Source organism: Pieris rapae, chromosome 22 (genome assembly GCF_905147795.1).
Source record: "Pieris rapae chromosome 22, ilPieRapa1.1, whole genome shotgun sequence".
NCBI classification, from domain to species: Eukaryota; Metazoa; Arthropoda; class Insecta; order Lepidoptera; family Pieridae; genus Pieris; species Pieris rapae.
The window spans coordinates 3,173,560-3,193,802 of NC_059530.1; the positions used below are offsets into that span (position 1 = coordinate 3,173,560).

At 32.3% G+C, this 20,243-nt stretch overlaps 1 protein-coding gene across 2 annotated transcripts in view; it reads right to left on the reverse strand.

Moving 5' to 3' along the window:
- Positions 1–289: 289 nt before the first annotated feature.
- LOC110996170 overlaps positions 290–20,243 on the reverse strand; it is a 44,614-nt gene continuing 24,660 nt past the window's right edge. The window contains exons 27-49 of one of the 2 annotated variants that reach the window (XM_022263725.2): positions 19,820–19,906; positions 19,404–19,628; positions 18,899–19,194; positions 18,298–18,445; positions 17,395–17,554; positions 16,929–17,026; positions 15,978–16,085; positions 14,872–14,950; positions 13,992–14,105; positions 13,504–13,607; positions 10,882–11,016; positions 10,396–10,606; positions 10,051–10,202; positions 9,383–9,454; positions 8,652–8,738; positions 7,725–7,833; positions 6,536–6,950; positions 5,461–5,619; positions 4,525–4,732; positions 3,699–3,786; positions 2,931–3,029; positions 2,405–2,467; positions 1,796–1,842 (exon numbers count right to left, since the gene is read on the reverse strand). In XM_022263725.2, the coding sequence (XP_022119417.2) occupies positions 2,433–2,467; positions 2,931–3,029; positions 3,699–3,786; positions 4,525–4,732; positions 5,461–5,619; positions 6,536–6,950; positions 7,725–7,833; positions 8,652–8,738; positions 9,383–9,454; positions 10,051–10,202; positions 10,396–10,606; positions 10,882–11,016; positions 13,504–13,607; positions 13,992–14,105; positions 14,872–14,950; positions 15,978–16,085; positions 16,929–17,026; positions 17,395–17,554; positions 18,298–18,445; positions 18,899–19,194; positions 19,404–19,628; positions 19,820–19,906 (3,189 nt within the window). In that variant the 3' untranslated portion in view covers positions 1,796–1,842; positions 2,405–2,432. Of the gene's footprint in view, positions 1,843–2,404; positions 2,468–2,930; positions 3,030–3,698; positions 3,787–4,524; positions 4,733–5,460; positions 5,620–6,535; positions 6,951–7,724; positions 7,834–8,651; positions 8,739–9,382; positions 9,455–10,050; positions 10,203–10,395; positions 10,607–10,881; positions 11,017–13,503; positions 13,608–13,991; positions 14,106–14,871; positions 14,951–15,977; positions 16,086–16,928; positions 17,027–17,394; positions 17,555–18,297; positions 18,446–18,898; positions 19,195–19,403; positions 19,629–19,819; positions 19,907–20,243 lie in introns of both variants that reach the window. The other variant, XM_022263724.2, reaches the window with a different exon arrangement.

Sequence of the window (20,243 nt, forward strand, 5' to 3'; positions counted from 1 at the left end):
GTTGTTGCTTTTTTCCTAATGTTTTCGATAAATTGCGGCCGATATCGATATTAGTTTATATATTTGTCATGGTACTTCCATACTATCCAAAATGGGTGTTTTAGTTTGCCTAATGAATAAATACTTATTGACGTGTGTATGTGAAGGCGTGCTTTTACTTTTAGTACCAGTTACGATATAGTAAACTATATTATGTAAAATAAACTTTAGAAATAATTTAGTATTCGTCATGTCGATGCTTATATCAGTTTAACGATAGGTATTTATTATATCAAAATAAACAAGAAAGCACAGCTTATAAACGTGTATTTATTTCAAGATTAAAATAAACACTACAAACGATTCTATTAATATACATTTCACTTAAAATACCTTACAACCATCAGCGTGACCATGGGCGGTTCCGCGCCACGAGTGTGCTCACAAAAGTGTCACTTTGACAGCTGTCATCCGCGAGTACACTTGTGACGTGTCCCACCCGTATCGTGATACACAGAGATACTAAATGATTTAATTATATATTAATAATTAGTTCACTAATCGAGGACTGTATTGCCAAGAATTGCATTTTCTGTTGACAATTCCCTGCTCTAAAGAACATTCGTGGCTCAAGAGGGCCGTGTTTTCAAATAAACGCCAAATAAAGAGTCAAGCGAAAATCTTTGAAATTTCCTTTTTAAATATGTCTCTATATTAGTTTAAATGGAGCAAAGATCCGACAGCCTCTAGTAGACTTATAGCAAGTGTGGAAAGAAAAGTATAGCGACGAAATAGTTTTGAGCATTGAAATCCTAACATGCCTCTAGAGAAAGCAACAGATGCATATTTAATCGTTTCATCTTTGCTCCAATTTAAAATGTCACTGTCATATCCTTGAATGTCATATTTTACTTGTCAAAACCATTAGTTTCAATACGAAACGTCATCAATTAACCATGAACGCTTATAAGATAATTACTTTAAATTATTGCAAGTGACTTAAAATTTTGATATTATAAATTCAAAGTAATGAATCTTATTTCGTTCATGGCAAAAAAGACTGCTAAAGCAGATTATCTCTGAGTAAGATGTTTTCTATATATTCTGATATTCTATTATAGTGATTCTCGATATATTTCTATCATGATATTTATGATATAAATCATTTGATATACGACAAAGATGTATATTTTAAGGTGTTTCTACCAATTTGTCATCCTTCCTAAACATACCTTCTTGAGGTGACGTCTATTATAAAACAAACAAAATTAAAGTTTACCAAGTAAACAAAAACATCTATAAAAACGAATCACAATGCGACTCAATAATCACTTAGGCCCATATTCTAGAACTTCAATCAAACAAAAATCTAGTTAAGACCTTGACATGTTTGAGAATATGGACCTATTTATATCTGTCCCAGTTCTTGATTGTCTATGACTTTTGTCTAGTATTAAATTTACCACAGATGTACATGGTGTGGAATATTATTCCGGTAAATTTACTTTTTCCCACAGCACCTAGAGCACAATTCAGCGAAACTAAATGCGAATAACTCACATTTGTCAAACATATATTTGATTTTGACATACGGGAGTTCGGCTCAACGCTAAGTCTCGAATTTTACCATAGATAATAGAATTCTTAATATAAGTACATAGTGCTCAGCACATGGATATGTTTGCTCCAATTATTTATGATTTTGTCTCAACGCAGCCGCGATGTCCCTAACGTCCAATTGCACTTTGGGCTTGTGTTGCGGCGGCTCGAAAAAATAATCGAATCGTTTGAACGACTCAATCTCTCGATCTGTGACTTCGAGCGACGATAAATTCGTATTCGATGGCAGGAATACGCTCGATTCTAGAAAAAAAATAACTTGTAAGTATATGGCTACCTTTAAAGCGTGGATTAAACTGAGAAATAGATAAATATGGATGGAAGTGTGATAATGCATTATGAATGAATACTTCATATGATATTAAAAAACTTCGGAAAACAAAGAACAGGATTTTATAAAAGGCTATTTTTAGTAAACTATAGTACAACGCAATTGTCTTTACGTATTAAGTTCACATAAAATTAATTTTCTTTAACGCATATTAAGAGCCAAATTATTTCAAGAAAACATTTTTTATTAATAAACAGGTAACAACAAAACAATCAAAATATTGTAATATTTTTGGGTAAAGAAGAGTACAATATAAAACATTATCCGTCCATCATATACAAGAAGTAATATTAGGGACACAATAGATATATGTACTTCTTTAGATTAGAGCCACTGTCAAAATTAACTTTCTGTGTTGTTCTAGTAATTTTTTTTTAATTTCCGAAAGAGTTTCTATATCAAACTCGTTGAATCCATTCGCCCTTCCAACCTTATTTACTACTCTGTGCATCAACTAGTTTCAATAATCCAAACCTTTTAATGTTCCATTTTTGAAAGTGCTTTAACGTAGATTGTGTTTGACGTTCCCTAACGGTACTAGAAAAAAATATTTCTATTATCTATATGTCGATTCCGCTATTGCACCATTCAAAAATGTGTATGAGTATGTATTTAGCATAGATTGCTCTGCACTGCCTTGAGACTCAACATTTATTTATTTATAACTATACAACCATACAAAAATCTAAAAGCCAATGCGGTAGATGTATAACATAAATTGATACCACTGAAATAGAAAACTTTAGGCCTTAAAAGTTACTTTTTTATTATGATATACTGTGAAGTGTAAATGCAGTGATATAGTGTTTATTGTCAGTTTTTGTCCGTTCCATTAATTAAGAACAGGCTCTAAATATTAGAAGCATTTATTGTTTTTTTTACGTTCAGACTGAATTAGTTAATTTTGAAATTTCCCTTAAACATCAAAATCTTGCCGAGTGAAATGTCGATACCAAAAAACTATATTTCATCCGGAGCTACAAGGCAAAATCAAAGTTACCGGGCGGATGTGTGAGGGGCACGTGCTGGTCAGGCGGCGATGTCCCACCCGACTCACACGCAGACTCACACGTCATAGAACTCGTTGAAGATTGCATGCCTGAAATATTGTTTTTATATATTAGATAATATTTACCACCCAAGTGAGCACATACTTCAATATATAATAAATAAATAAATAAATAATCATACAATAAATAATAACTACAATAAAATTTATAGGTAAGGAATAAACTCAAAATCATTAGAACGATACAATATCCTTCTTCGAATTGGTTTAGTTAGTTCAAACTATTAAAAAAAAGCAAAAACTCAAACCTCTATCTAATATATTGTTTAATATTAGGTATAAACTATCTGAATCAAAGAAAAACACTTTTTTACCGCATTGAAGCTATGTATTATTGTAAACTTATAATTATTTAACCCTTCATCTTTTAGTTGATACCAACTCCGGGGAAATAAATACAGATAATACAATATTTTCTACAGCTGTGATACTTTTTTGACATTTAACACCTTTGTCTTCAGTCACCGTGACCATGCACGCTGTAAAGCACGCGAAACGTCGGTTAAATTTAAAATTATGTTTAAATAATTATCATAATAACTTCAATCCGTTAAAACGTGTTTTTCTTTAAATGTGTAAAAGTTATGTTAATAAAAGACAATACTATATCTGAATCAAATTTGTCAGTAATAATATAGAAACTAGGCGTTCAAACAATAATTAGGTATTATATGATAAATTACGGAAATTAAATCTCACTTGTGTGGTATTGTTGCGGATCCGGCCACCCATGGGAGAAGACAGACTGACGCCCATCTTGTTGACATGGCATTTCAGGGTAGCGTTCCTGAAATTTACACGGTTCTATTTAAATTATGCTATAAATATATGCGCAAAAAAATCAAAATAGCAAATCAAGAAGAGTATAAGAATATACTAATGTATATTAAATAAATAAATAACAATATAAAGTAATTCAATGAAAGTGTTGGCCTCGTGGGTTCAGCGTCCGACTCTCATACCTGCGGTCGTAGGTTCGATCCCCGTCTGTGCACCAATGGACTTTCTTTCTATGTGCGCATTTAACATTTGCTCGAACGGCGAAGGAAAACATCGTGTCGCCACCGATATGTCTTTTACCCAGGAAGCTGATCACCTACTTGCTATCAGTTTACAAAATGATCATGAAACAGATTCAAAAATCTGTCATGACATGTCTTAGACCCAAAAAAGTCGACGACTTGTGTCCGGTACTGGAGGCTGATCACCTACTTGCCTATTAGATTTAAAAATCAAGAAATCTGAGGCCAGGACCTAAAGAGGTTGTAGCGCCACTGATTTTTTTTTGGAGTGTATACGTGAGTGCTTATGCGCATGCATTTGAGAGTGTAGCTAAGAGTTGTGATCGTGCGCTGTGTTTTTATTACTTTTAAGTCATGCCAAAATAAGTAAGGGTAGATTCGAAATCCAATTATTATGTGATTTGCTAGTTTGGATCTGGATAGTAGACAATCTCAGAATCCATATAAACTTATATTTTAATTGCCTATTTCTATAATAGAATGTGAAAGTTTGAACAACTTACCTGCCCCTTGTAAAACTTGGAATCCGATACATAGTGTATGCTGACTTCGTTGTTAAGCTGCGATCCTGCCCTTAGCCTTTGGAAATAGGGCAATTGATCGCCGTTAGTAAGCTCCTCTTTTTTATCATTGAACAGAGCGTTTCTGAACACATTTCTATCTTCTTGCCCGAATGGTGTGTAAATACTGTATTCTTGCTTTTCTTCTCCTCTGAAAATGTTTTTAAAATATAAAATTCAATATCAGAATAGTATTATTCCATCATTTCGAAAAAATTTGTTAAAAAGTTGATAAGATGATAACTGTGTTACGGTGTAGATGTCGCAGTACAGAAGTTAAATCAGAGAGTTCTTTGAATGGCTAGAAAGTTAACTAAAGACCGATATTCAATCAAGTCGCTAAAGTTCCGTTAGACAAATGACTGAACGAAACGTTTGAAACAAAACACGGAATTTCCACTTGTTCTTCACGATCACACTGAAATGGTGATGGTGGAGTTGAGATCATGTTTACAATTTCACCAAAGACCACAATTTGAAACAAAAACAAAATAAGATAATGTAAAAACATTATTAATCAACACGCTGGTTAACGGTCGGACAGACAGTTAAACGTTTACGACGCTGATATCAAAATGCTAGTGACTTGATTGAATATCGATCTTTAATTACGTGTCTAGAGATTCAATTAACTCCTAACTGATTCAATTGATTTAACTACTTTACAACGACATATATAATATCATAGACAATATCGAACCAAAGGAGTAACAAATACAGTCATAAAAATGAAATAAAGACAATATGCATGCATGTAAACTGTCATTATAAAACTATATTGCATTATTTTTTTAAGCATTATTACAAACGCTTCAAAAATTGCTAGTAAATAATTAAAAGGAAATTATTTAGGAATTTTGACTATTGATTTTAACTTACCGTTTCAAAGGCGTCCCTATCGGTTCCGGTATTGGGTTAGCAAACAACGAATCGTTCGGTCTGGTACCAATCGGATTCGGCGATACTTTTGGCTCATAAAAATCGGGAGCTAAAAAACTTTTCTGTTGCGTATCGTCGTTCGTTTGAAACAGGGAATATCTGCAATTACAATATTTTTATTTTAATATACGATTTGTATATATAGTGGATTTACGCCCAAACCCAATAACCTATCTCAATCGACTTTTGACCTATGTCATATATTCGCATAGTTTTATATATTAATAAAACTATGCAAATAATAGATCGATGGATTGTATTAGCCATTAGTCGATACTAGCTATCCATGGCAGGTGGGATTGGAGTATGTGGATAAATATTTGTATGAAAATGTACAGTTCAACTGTGCTAATATCCCATCTTAAGATTGTACCTTACACCAGGTTTTAAAATAATTTAAAGCTATTTGATATGTTTTAAACATGGATATATTTCAACATTATTTATTCGGTTTTATTTGGTTTATATTGATTATGAAATATGAGTGTAAAGAGTGAAGAGATTGGATTCTATCCGTCACCAAAAACAGAGTGTCTTCGTTGGGATGGAGATAGATCGACTGTCACGGTCAGAACTCAGATTGAAAACGATTGTGGATACATTATTGGGTTCGGGCGTTAGGGTATATTGACCACAACGTGTGGGTGAACAAATACAGACACGTAATCCGAGTGTGATACTATGTTGTTGCTGAAATTTGACATTTAAATCTTTGATAAAATTTTGGTGATTATTGATTTGGATGACTTATTTGATGATTACATTTACAGCAATTATTTTCTTTTATATAAAAATAAAACTTTTATATACTATTATTTTTGACAGCTTTGTTTACTTTTGCTGACTAGACCTCCCCTCAGGTGGGGGGGGGGGATATGCTTACGTGATACTTGCACGGCCCCTTATGTATAGGGAGGAATATTTAAAATTTGTTTCTACCTGATCTTTAAGTTTAAAGTTTAATTGAATGATTTTTAGCTAAACAAATAGTAATTGGTACCAGTAAAAAACATACCCATCATCATTCTTCTGCGTGAAGGAGGCCAAATTGATCAGCCGATTGGGGAATTCCTCTTTCTGATTGTCCACCACATACGTCGGATACGGCGTATAATTTTGGTTGGTGGGTGGCGTCATCAGGCTCTGCTGGTGCATCATGGACATTAACGGGTTCCGTATAGTATACATTCCGTTAGACGTCGGGGTGATTGTCGCTTGGCAAGGAGTGGGGGGCATCGGGATTGGGTCCGGAATGCGAATGTCATTCTTCGGAGGGGCACTTATTTGGACAGGGGGCAAGTTCGGATGGAACATTGGGTTGCGGAGCGTAACCATTTTGGGCTCTTTGGTCTCCTCTGCGGCTTTCTTAGCTTTTTTCTTGGCCTTTTTGGATTTCGGCTGCTCGGGGATTATTATTGTTTTTGGCGGTTCTGAAATAAAAAAACATACATAAAATTGATTAATATATCATAAAAAAATTAATTATTAAGTTTAAATTTAAAAAAATCAATTGGGAGAAATTCCTAAGTAAAGACTACAGTGTTTTAAAAATGTTGTGTGCTTTTGTGAAACCACGGTAAAAGTGAAACCTTTTTTACACATTATAGACATTTAACTAAATTTTTTTGGAATAATATTCCATTAAGGGTATAAAATCGCTTTATCAATCTTAATTTTATACTTGGAAAATTGGAATGATAATGGGACTAATAAAAGTAGACTAATAATACTTAACAATTATGTAGATTATATACACATATTAAAATAGCGTGGAGCACTGGCACAAATGAATAATAGTCGCGGTCAACTGCTGCAAACTATGTGCGCTGCCATATTGTCTATGACGAGGGCCTTTCACTTTATCCCTACTCCGCGGCCGACCGTCACGCGACATGCGCCACACACACCAAAAAGTTTGAGACGATGTTATAAAAGTTTCACTTTAAGAATAATTAGATACAAATGTAATTAGATCAAAAATATGACATATTTGTTACAGTAAAATCGATTCTCGCGTAATTTGAAGGTTTCGAGAGGTTACAATCTAACAAATAACAATAATTTAAATTGTAAGTAGTACGTTGAGGTTACAATCTCGCGAGATAGACTACAACCTAACGGTATTTACAATTTTACGGTGACATCGATAAATAAGTACTGCAGAAAACAATGTACTAATTAATTATAAAAGTTATAACACATACCTGGCTGTGCTGTAGAGAACATCATTAAAGATGGTTCAGCATTAATAACAGGCGGTGGCCGCGCGACAGGAGTGGGTGTGGCCGGAAGCTGATTACATTTCCACAGGGGCTGAAGAGTAATAATAATAATAACGTAATTATTAAATGTTTAATAATAATAATAATAATTTATTTATTGCACGAATATGGTATAAAAAGTCAAGGTGGTACAATTGTCAGTCGTTCGCATATTCTGCCACACACAGTGGCGCGCAAATTTATCTTAGTTTAGATTTTACATTATTAGTCAGATTCATATCAATTAAGTCAATTATCATACATAATTAAATTTATATAAATTACCATGTCTCACACAAATAATCGTTTATTGAGTAGTACGTTTTTTCTAAAAGTAATGCACTAAGTCGCTTTTTAAAGATTCTTGTCGGAAGATCTTTAAGTTCTTTCGGTAATCTATTGTAAATTTTAATAGCCATACAGAAGGCGTTTTTCCGAAATAATTCTAAATTTATTTTTGGCACAGCCAATTTCTCCCCATGTCTACTACTTACTACATTCGATTTAAAAATAACATTTATTACATAAATTTATTATAGATAGTGCAATTCAAGAAGACGCGCCCCACCAATGTTAGATTGGGATCGCGGGGTGCTCGGAGTGTCAATTGCCAACCGTTAGAGAGCATCTTTCACTTTGACAATGACACTCTTTTTTTGGACCACAAAAATTAGGACATATGAATATATATAGAAACATATGCCAAAATTAACATACATACAAAAATATAAAAAGCGGTGTCGTCGCGTATAAATCGGTCAAACAATGAGTTAACAGTAGATGTGTTAAACTACATATAGAAAAATGTCAAACATACAAAACAAAAGTTTGCCAACATCTATTTACAACCAGATCTGTTTATATACTTACGACGGACTTAATGGGCGGAGTCTCTCTCTTCTCATTTGGATGTACTCTTGTCAAAGTTATTCCGGGAGGGAGACGAAGATCGGCTACCTGTAATTAAAAAAAATACCATTTATCTGTTTTTCTTGACTAGTTTGTCATTTCTATGTTCTAACTGGTGTGTGTAAAATTTGTAAATTCATCATTTTTTGTTTATGTAATTTAACATCATAGGGACTTAAATGCCTTAACAGTAGTATATGAGGAAAGTTGAAGACTAAATTTGTATGAAAATGTGTAGACACAAACTGTCATTTATATCTGAGATATAAATGTATAAATAATGAAAAAAAAAGGTATTCATTGAATGTAGCCGTAGTATATAATTCACACTTAGGTAACTATATTAATCTCTTTTCATCACAACATAAATACAATTTATCAGAAACAGACAATACATCGAATTCTATATTTACTTTTATGAGGTAACATTATTATACCTTGTTAATTTTTTTTAAATTATAACAAAACAAGAATAAAATTATAACAAGAATAAATACCATTTAGTAATAAAAGCAGTTCAATAACACTATTTCAATCCCTCTTAATATTGGTGCAAGCAAATGTTTTTGAATGTATGATTATAAGTTAAAATATGAAATTAGGATTTTTGGCTATCTTTAGTTTTGGCATACAAACAGCAGTTTAATTTTTGGATCAAGCGCTTTATATGTTATTGATAGTTGAAAACAAACCTGAACTCCACTACTGAGCTGTTCCATAATACTACAAGACGATGGCTTTTCACTTTCATTTGTACTTGCAGGCTGAAAATAAATAGATAACACACTGAAATTATATAAATCTAACCAAATATATATGCCACTAGCAGACTGGACAAAGCGTTGTTGTGTCTAAGGATTTTGTTATATTACATAGTAAACTATTGAAACGGTAGAATAACTTATGTGAAAGGTACTTTTAACACAGCACCATCTGTTAGAATTGTATCAAATAATAAACAAATATTTGCAATAAAATAAAATTGTGACTATAATTAAAGATCTAAGCTATCCTATCTCTTAAGTTGGACTAGACTGCTCACGGTGTGCCAATTTAATTTAAAATCGGTTAAGTAGTTTAGGAGTCCATCGCGGACAAACATCGTGACAGGAGATTTATATATATTAAAGATTTGTGTGCTGACACCTGAACAACAATAATAATCTTTATTAAGCTCCTATAAACAAAAAAATATTTTTTAGGCAAATTTCAAAGAATATTCTTTACATTAAACAGATTTTTCCGGTAGTTTAAAACTTTAGTCTGGATATAATGTTCACTTAAGTCAAATCTCCTCTACATAAGGGTAAGAATATAGTACTTACTATATGTTTATTATTGAAATATAAAATGTGCCAACCTTTTTATTATTAACGACTTCTATAGTAGTATCAGGAGTTATATTGATGACTTTCTGGATCTGTTCTTTCTTCTTCTCTTTCTTGGTGTTCTGAGGTGTGTGTTGTTGTTGTTGTTGTTGCTGTTGTTGGGGCTTTGTCTTAGTTGTTGGTGCTGAAAACCATGATAACTATTAAGAATATTTAAAATTAAATAAATAGCCTAAAAAATATTCATAACTAACTTTAGCTTTTTTAGCTCAAACTTTATTTCCTAAATAAAGTTTACCACATAATACCTATATTTACGGTATATGTTACAATTTAAAAAAAACTTTATCAAACTATACAAAAAAAAACATTCCAACCTATTTTTTCCTGTTTAGTTTCCTTTTTCTCCTTTTCCAATTTCTTAACTTCCTTCTTCTCTTCTTTTTTCTTTTTTTCTTCTTTCTTCTCGGTTTTCTTATCCTTTTTGTCTTTCGTTTCTTGTTTCTGCTGCTCCTTTTTCTCCGCCTTCTTCTTTGCCTCTTGCTGTTGAAGAAGTTCTTGCTGTCTCTTTCTTTCTTCTTCTTCTGCCTGTTATGACAATCACATTGAATTAGTATTAAGCATTAAACAACATTCTGATATTAATGCGGTTACATAGTCTTCAGGGCAAGATAAATAAGTATTTAAAGTAGCAATAAATTCTGACAAGACCTAAAATAATTTATATTTTTTTTTAATTATTAATAAAAATTACCTAAAAATATTGTTAAAGTTAGTTAATTCGTAGACCTCCCAAAGAATTCAACGAATTTGTGAGACCAGAATATGCCAAATAAAACAAATAATTAGGAAAAAATACACACTTGTTGTTTTGCTAACATCTTCCGCTGCTTTTTGGATAGAGGTGGAGTTTCTTCTCTGATCTCTTCCTTTTGTTGTTTTTTTTGCTTCTTTTCCTCTGCTTTCTTTGCCTGAGCCTGAGCTTCTTTCTGTTTTTTCTGTAAACAAATTACATAGATTTGTTTAAAAAATTGTTAAACAAAAAATACATTAATTAAAATCTTTTGTCCAAGTCTTATTTGTGCATTCATTTCGCACATTTTTTTCTTTATACAGCCCAGTAGGTCAGCCTACTATAATATTTTTTTAAATGTTGACTGCATGGTCTTTAATAATAATAATCAAACCTATGCTTAGTGAAACGCATTGGTTAAAGATAATAATAATAATAATAATAATAATTTATTTATTGCACGAATATGGTATAAAAAGTCAAGGTGGTACAATTGTCAGTCGTTCGCATATTCTGCCACACACAGTGGCGCGCAAATTTATCTTAGTTTAGATTTTACATTATTAGTCAGATTCATATCAATTAAGCCAATTATCATACATAATTAAATTTATATAAATTACCATGTCTCACACAAATAATCGTTTATTGAGTAGTACGTTTTTTCTAAAAGTAATGCACTAAGTCGCTTTTTAAAGATTCTTGTCGGAAGATCTTTAAGTTCTTTCGGTAATCTATTGTAAATTTTAATTGCCATACAGAAGGCGTTTTTGCGAAATAATTCTAAATTTATTTTTGGCACAGCCAATTTCTCCCCATGTCTACTACTTACTACATTCGATTTAAAAATATGTATATTTCTGTGTACGAACAGGGACATTTCTAATATATAAATACATGGAAGAGATAACACTTTGAGTCTCTTAAATAGAGGCACGCAACTATCGATGCAATTTGCTCCACAAATTGCTCTAATACATTTTTTTTGGGCCTTAAATACCCTATTCACTTCGACTGAATTTCCCCAAATTATAATTCCATATCTAATTATAGATGCAATATATGCATGATAAGCAGCTAATACCGCAGCATGGTTAACAGTTTCCCTTAGTCGTTTTAACACAAAAACAAAACGGTCTATTTTGTTCTGTAATTTTTCAATATGTGATTTCCAATTACAAAATTTATCTATCGTTATACCTAAAAATACACACTCGTTCATTATGTCCAGTTTATTGTGTTTATATTGTACGTCTATTAGTGTTTTAGAGTTATATGTCTGAAAATGAATTATGTTAGTTTTGGTCATGTTTATTTGTAGGTTATTTGAATTCATCCAGTTGATGGCGTCGTCTAGAGATTTAATTAAGTTGTTTTTTAAATCTTGGTCGTTTTTGCCTTTTATTATAAGTGTAGTGTCATCAGCAAATAGTATACAGTTCTGGTGTATAGCATCTGGGAGGTCATTTATGTATGTTAGAAAAAGTAGTGGGGCCAAAATACTGCCCTGAGGTGTTCCGTACTCATTTTTCTTATAGTTGGATCTATAGGTTTTTTGTTTTAGTTTACAAATCTTTGTTATTTCCACATATTGCATTCTATTTTGAAGGTAACTTTTCACCCAGTTATAGGCATTACCTCTTATTCCGTAGCATTCTAATTTTTTTAAAAGTCTTTCATGGCATACAAAGTCAAAAGCCTTTGTCATGTCTAAAAAGATGCAACCTATAAGCATTTTATGATTTAAGCATTCAGTAATTTGTTTAACTAGGGTAAAGCACGCAAGGGTAGTGGAACGATTTTTCCTGAAGCCAAATTGTTCTTTTTTTAGAATATCGTATGATAAAAAGAAATTCTCTATTTTATTATACATTACTTTTTCGAAGATTTTAGATAATATGGGAATTAAAGTTATTGGTCTATAATTAGTCATTTGTGTTTTTGCTCCTTTTTTATGTAATGGTTTGATAATTGATATTTTTAGTTTTTCAGGAAAGATCCCTTCTACTATCGATAGATTAATTATGTATGTCAGTGGATCAAGTAGGAATAATGCGCATGATTTAATTGTTTTGGTATCTAAATTATCGTATCCTGTAGATTTTGTATTTTTCAACGATGTAATAATTTTCGTATATCCGTGTTATTTATGGGGGAAAGAAAAATACTTTTATGGTTTAGAGGGATAATATGAAGTGCAGTAAAATCCCCAAAATTTATGACAAAACAATTACATGGGTTAAAATAATAAGTACAGTGTAAAATCCTTAAATTTAACGACCCATTCTGCTTTGATTAGTTCTCCATACAATGAAAATCTACATAGCATTACACCCACCCCCAATAACGACAAATAAATAATAAAAACTACTTTTTTACGCAATTACATAAAACTGCGGAGCTTTTGTCACTTTATTGTCTTAGCCAATTTCCAAGTAATCCGTTTTTTAATTACAAATTGGGATTGCTTTGACGTGCTTTATAACGAAGATGCCTCAATATCGTCAGATATCAATAAGAAAAATACAACACTTACTAACATTAGTCTAAAATTAACATTTCCTTTTTCTAATACGGGAATTTATTCTTTGTAACGTCAAATTATGAAGTCCCTTGAGTGTTGTTATATAGAGTTTAAACTGTTTATATACATTAAGAATATTTATTCTGCATTTAGAAAACCTAGCCTTACCTTTCCCTTAGCTAATTGATTGATATGAGCAATAGCTTGCTCCCAACTTTGCTTCTTATCCGCTTGCTTCTTTGCTTGCTGCGCTTCTTCTAGTAATTCCATGACTGAAACATCAAATTCAACTATTAATTACATTATATTTAGTAGACAGTAGACTATTAAAAACATCTTATAAGTTATGTATATAACTTATTTTTATTTATTTATTAACACTTCGTTACATTACAATATAAACATTGAACATAATTAAATGAAAAGGGCAACTGGCGCTTCTTCCACCACTCTTTTTGTATATTTACATGATGTAAAGAAGATGAAGATTCAGATATTTACTAAATTTGTTATCAGAAAGACATAAAAAGACATTTGAAAAAGTTGAGTTTCTTTAATTTTTAACTCAATCATTAAAAAGTCGTATCTTAGTACAAGTTTCTAGAAAAAAGTATTCGAAGAAATTAAATAACTGTTTAATAAGGATGGAGTTGTACCTTTAGCCTGGTGATCGTCCATGACGTCTTGTTGTGTGTTCGCTCCATTATCCATTCTTATGACTTGCGCCATATTCTGTCCTGGTTCCTGGGATTTTGGGACCAAACCAATACCTGGAAACAAAAATTGCAATAAATTTATCGCGTCGCAACTGGTTTGTATCTTTCTAGTAAAGTGTAAATTATGTTTGCCAATCAAACATAGAGAGAAGTATGCTAATTATAATATAGCTGTCTATGAAAAAGAAAAGTAAATGAAGGTTCTAAAACAAATCAAGAAGATAAAAATGATACTGGGAATATAAGAAGCATGGTGGAATAGTTTCTAATAGAAGCCTAAATGAATAGGGGACATCCAATCAAAAGATGGTGCAGAATGGGCTAAAAAAAGGGGGTCCTATGTCAAAAGACAAACTGTGTATAAAACTGGTTGCTAAAAAAGAAAATAAAGGCTTTATATATTTACAATACTAATTATATCAGTCCAGAGAATGGGAATTTATACCACGACTCAAAAATTTAAAAGAAAAAATTGTAACTATATTGGACAATGGAGTTAAATAAATAAACAATTATTATATTGAGACGTTTAAACATATTTCAAACATTTATTTATTAATTTAAAGCCAGTGGCAATTATCCCTTGGTCTCAAATTTCTGTATACTTCATAATTTATTAAGTGATTTGATTAGCATTTGTTTGGCATATGCCGCGGTAATAGATTATCGATTCCCCCCACTGTTTTTCTTCACCTAGCGAATGTTAAATGCACATAGAAAAAAAACTCCATTGGTGCACAGCCGGGGATTGAAGCTATGACCTCAGGGATCACAAACCGACGCTGCTCTTTATGTAAAATATAAAAAAAAATCCACTCACTTATAAGTTGCTTATCCATAAATTCTTTAAGAAACTTCCGAACTTCTTCCATCTTCATTTTCACAACTAAATGGTTTTGCTGAAAACAATATATTTGGGTTATAATGAATCCAATCTCGATGAAATTCTCAGCTTTTTTCTTTTGAAGAAATTTTTACGATTAATGCTTCGTTTTTAATAGATTTACTAGGGGTGTATCGATATGCCTTTTTGACGATACGATACCGATACCAACGCTTATTGAATTATAATTAAATTAAGGAAAAATATATGAAGTTTGGTTAAAGTTTAAGTTATTTATATTAAAAATTAAGACTAATAATTAACTGAATAAAACGCGGTCAGTCCCCGGGCTAGATAGTCAGTGCCTTAGCAATTTTTAAAGCGCGAAAAGTATCGTTGCAGCAATTAAAATATCGCCATTGCCGATATATCGACAAACCCAAAGTATCGCCGATATATCTATATATATATATCTTAATATATATATTTCTTGTGTGCGTGTGTATGTGACTGAACTCCTCCTAAACGACTGGACCGATTTAGACGAAATTTTTTGTGTGTGTTCAAGGGGATCTGGGAATGGTTTAGATTCACAATTTTGTCCGCTGGACAATGTTTTTTTAATTAATTTTCAATTTATTAGTTGTTGTTGATTTTGGAATGTTTTACATTGGATCCGACAGACGGCGCTACCATCGCAGTGTCAAATTTTAAATAATATTCGAATTTTAATTTTAGTCTGTCCCGAAATTTAAAAAAAGTTTTGTTATCATTGTGTTATATCGTGTGTGACCATGTGCTGGATCGTTAGATGAATTATAATTTTCATCAAAATGGCTTTTTTAAAAATTGAAATTTTGAAATTAAAGACGTGTAGACAGGACAACGTCTGTCGGATCCGCTAGTAGATATATATATATATAGTTATGGATAGATAGATTTAGGAATATAAGTTTAATTTTTAATGTTTTTATCTAGAATAGTTGGAATTCTATCGTATTAGTAATTACTGTTAAGATAGAAAAATGTAGTGAAAATAAATAAATAAATATCGATATCAGATACATCTCTTGTTTTTCCAAGAAGTGCGATTGTATAATAACCTCGACATCTTTGAATCCCTGCAAGGCCCTCGCCTCCGAGAGTTGTCTCTCCGCTTGTTCCAGACTCGAGCCGAGTTCAAAGTAGTGGTTCATTACTGTTTCCAACTCCTGCAATTTTAAAACTATTATGAAACCGTCCATTCTTCTATTTCTAAGAATTACAACTTTTTTTGAATTCATTTATTCATTTATGTAACACAATGTACACTTATGAATGTTAATAAATGCTTCTAATTTTACAATTACTGCCAGTTCTTCAAATCAAGGCAGTAGAACGGACAACAAACTCTCTGTCACTATATTTTATGAAGTATTGTGGCACAAACTAATTTATAATAGTAATTATCGACCAAACACTTGCATTTAATCTCTACCCGCATTACATGGGCTGATCAGATCAATATCTCTTCTTGTCTGTGATATCAAGATAGTTGAAATAATGGTGAAAAATATCAAAAATGTATCAGATTTTACGTACGGGATTCATAATTAGCATGCACTATTGATATTTTTTGTTTCTAACACAAAAATCGACATACTATGTATTTGCAAATATTTGTTAAGCATTCCTCCTCAGCATTTTTGTTCAGATATATGTCCACAGTTTTATTTTTTATTTTTATTTTTTGTACTCCTACAGCTAACACAAAACACATTTAATATCAAACAAATACACCGAGAACATAGCCACAGATGGAATACATGATATGTTATAACTAAAAAGATTTACAAAAAGGAACAAACAAACAAAGTATTCAATACAATTAACTAACTGATTAAATTTAATTAACTAAGCCTAAATTGGTTGTGTTGTGTAATGGTGTAAAAGTGTGGGTGTGTATGTGTGTCGTGCTTATGATGTAGATGATTTAGCGCTATGTATATTCTTAATACATGTTTTAACCACATTCCGCGATAACCTAAACAAGCCTAAATAATGGTCTTCGTTACCTTAGCACTGTTGTGGAAGAGGCATGTCATGGTCATCAAGTCTTCATTGGCAACCTTCAGCTTAGCCTGTTGTGCGACGTTCATTTTCACTTTTTTACCTAAAAATATATTCAATTTTCTTAAGACGATTTTCTATTCATTCATGTCAATTTCATAATTTGTATATGGGAATAAACTGTTTCTAGAGAGTTCTCAATATCTTACATATGTTTCATTAATCAAGATTTTTACGGGATAAATAAGCTATCGCTCCCACTAACCTGTGACTCATATGTATTTGATAAATTATACCTTATTTTATTCCATAACCTTTATCAAGTATTTTTTGGAATGCTTGCATTTTATTGATATTTTCGATTACAGGAACCAATTTCAAATATGCTGACAAAATTTTGTATTTTAAAACGGGATAAACTAGGTAAAAGGGCACACCTTTATTAATTTTTTTGAACATTAGTATACTCACATTTATTTTTTGCCCGTTGCAACTGATACAGCCTGTCGCGTGCGTTCCGTACGAACACGGCGTTCATTGCGTGCGCGCCTTGCGCTTCCCAACAGGCTTCCTGCGCGCGTCGAACTTCTTCACGTAAACTTAACACTTCGTGCGATACGCGGCTTTCCGTCTTAAACACAAACACTTTTTATTACCCTAAAAATCGCTAAAATAATCCATCGGATAGATCTCCACACGAGATGTCTCGTCTGGAGATGGAGAAACGTTTAATTCAACAGTTGATTTTTAATCCTTAACATGTACACCGGAATTATCCATTTGCATGCGATTTTTCATATTATTAAAAAGAAGTACTTCAAGCTAATAAGTAATAGCAAGTGAATATAATTTAAAGGGAAACGATACTATCTATCTTAACGTTTATTTTAACGAAAGAAGCAAAACTTTATATACTACCTATATACTGTAGATATAGACAGTGAGATTGCATTAATTATTACTTCCAGTCAATGTTAGTTAAAAAATAGTCCACCATCATGTTCCTAAATTAAGTAACAGATATATAAGCAAACAGTTAAAGAAGTTAAAAATACCTACTTTTTTATAGTATTGTCTTTTATTAACATAACTTTTACACATTTAATGAAAAACACTTTTTTAACGGATTGAAGTCATGTATTATAATAATTATATAAACAGAATTTTAAATTTAAACTTCGGGGAAATAAATACAGATAATACAACATTTTCTACAGCTGTGATACTTTTTTGACATTCGACACCTTTTGTCTTCAGTCGCCGTGTATACGCACGCTGTAAAGCACGCGAAACGTCGGTTAAATTTAAAATTATGTTTAAATAATTATAATAATAACTTCAATCCGTTAAAAAAGTGTTTTTCTTTAAAACTACCTTTTTAGCTTTCTGTCGTTGTTTCTTAGCCTTTTTCTTGCCTCTGTCAACATGTCTCGCCGGTCCTTCAATATACTGGAGCAATGCGTCTAAATCCCGCGGATCCTCAACTCTATTTGAGCAGCCACGCCCACGCCAGCAAGATCCACTAAAAAATATTGTCTATTTAAAGATCTTCTTTGACAACGATTAAAAAGTACACGATAAGTCTCCTTTGTTATCTATATTCATAAAACAAAGTCGCGTAATTAAATCATATATGACTTCAGCTTTTCCGATTTAACTGTTGTTTAAATTCAAAGAAATATACTAATTTCAAAAGATTCTAATTTTACATTTACTGCCAGTACTCAAATCAAGGGCATAGCACGGAAGAGAAGAACTGGCAATAAACTCTCCGCCACTCTTTTTAATCGACATGTTTTTTTCTTTTACACAATGTTTGTAAGGAGCTGCAACCATTACACCATGTTCCATAATATGACATATTGAGTAATAAAGAATAATAAAATAAATTAAAAAAAAAAAAGATTACTCCTCTATCAACAGGAGGCATGGTGAAATAGGAGCAGGCACTTACATTCTCATGGGAACAACTCACCTAGAGCAACGAGATGTTGATGAATATACACTTGTTTCCCTACTGTATATAGACATCCCCTGTTGTTGCGGCCTGCTCTGTCTTTGTTGCATCTGCTGCAAATGTTGCTGCTGCAACAGATGTGCTTGTTGCATTTGCTGTTGCTGCTGAAACTGTTGCTGTTGCATCTGTTGTTGCTGGGCTTGTTGGGTTTGTTGTGCTTGCTGTTGCTGGGCTTGTTGAGTTTGTTGTGCTTGCTGTTGCTGGGTTTGTTGAGTTTGTTGTGCTTGCTGTTGACGGAGCATTTGCTGTTGTTGCTGTAAGTTAAGCGGTTATATTATGTAGGTAATGTGTCGCTTTAATTTTAAAGTTTTTTTTGTTTTTAAAATCTGAATTCCTTAAATGAGGCTGAGAAATTAATAAATATGTACTAATACACATTTAAGTAATTTTTTAAAATTATAATAATAAAATATGATGATCCCAGACTCTAGGTAAAAGCTCTAGATTAAAACAGTTTTCAAACCTGGTGTAATTGTTGTTGTCGAATTTGTTGTTGTTGTTGTGGCGTCAGTGTTGGTTTGTTGTGTATGGGCAAATCGTATATCGGCTCAGGTTTCTTTTGCGGCTGCTGTTGCATGCGCATCTGTAGCTGTTTCTCCAACTGTTGAAACTGTTGTAACTGTCGTTGGTGTATTTGTTCCTGTTGTTGAAGAATTGCTTGTCTCTGGTGTAGGGGAGTGCGTTGTTCCTGCAAAAAAAAATTCCTTCATCTGCGGAGGAAGAAGGTGTTGTTCTTCAACGAAAAGGGAGGGTCCAGGACCAGCCTAACCAGTGCCTGGTGTAAAAGCTCCAGGTGGAGAAGTTAAATATCCTTAGCGAAATACCAATACTGATCTGAAACACTTAACATTATTAATTATTTATTACACTAAAACTCACCTGCCATTTAATCTGTTCCATTGCATTTGGATTGACCTTACAATCCGCGTTTATCGGTGGAGTGGGTGGTGCTGAATTTTGTACTGGCTGTAATATAAATTATCCTATCAATATATGTATTTTACTAAACAGCTTTTTTTTAACTTCTTTGAAAACTTTTCTTTAAACTTCTATCATTTTCAAAGATATAAACTAAAGACAAGACAAACATGCTCGTAAGGGGCTGCTTTAAAAAGTAATAGTAGTCGTCGTTCCAACTTGTTTTCTCCTAATCACTAATCAAAGTGAATACAGGCTTACTATAGACTATATTGCATTTGTAAAGACTCCAAGACCTGAAGTTGTATATTATTATTTTTTTTTTATAGAACAGGGGGCAAACGGGCAGGAGGCTCACCTGATGTTAAGTGATACCGCCGCCCAT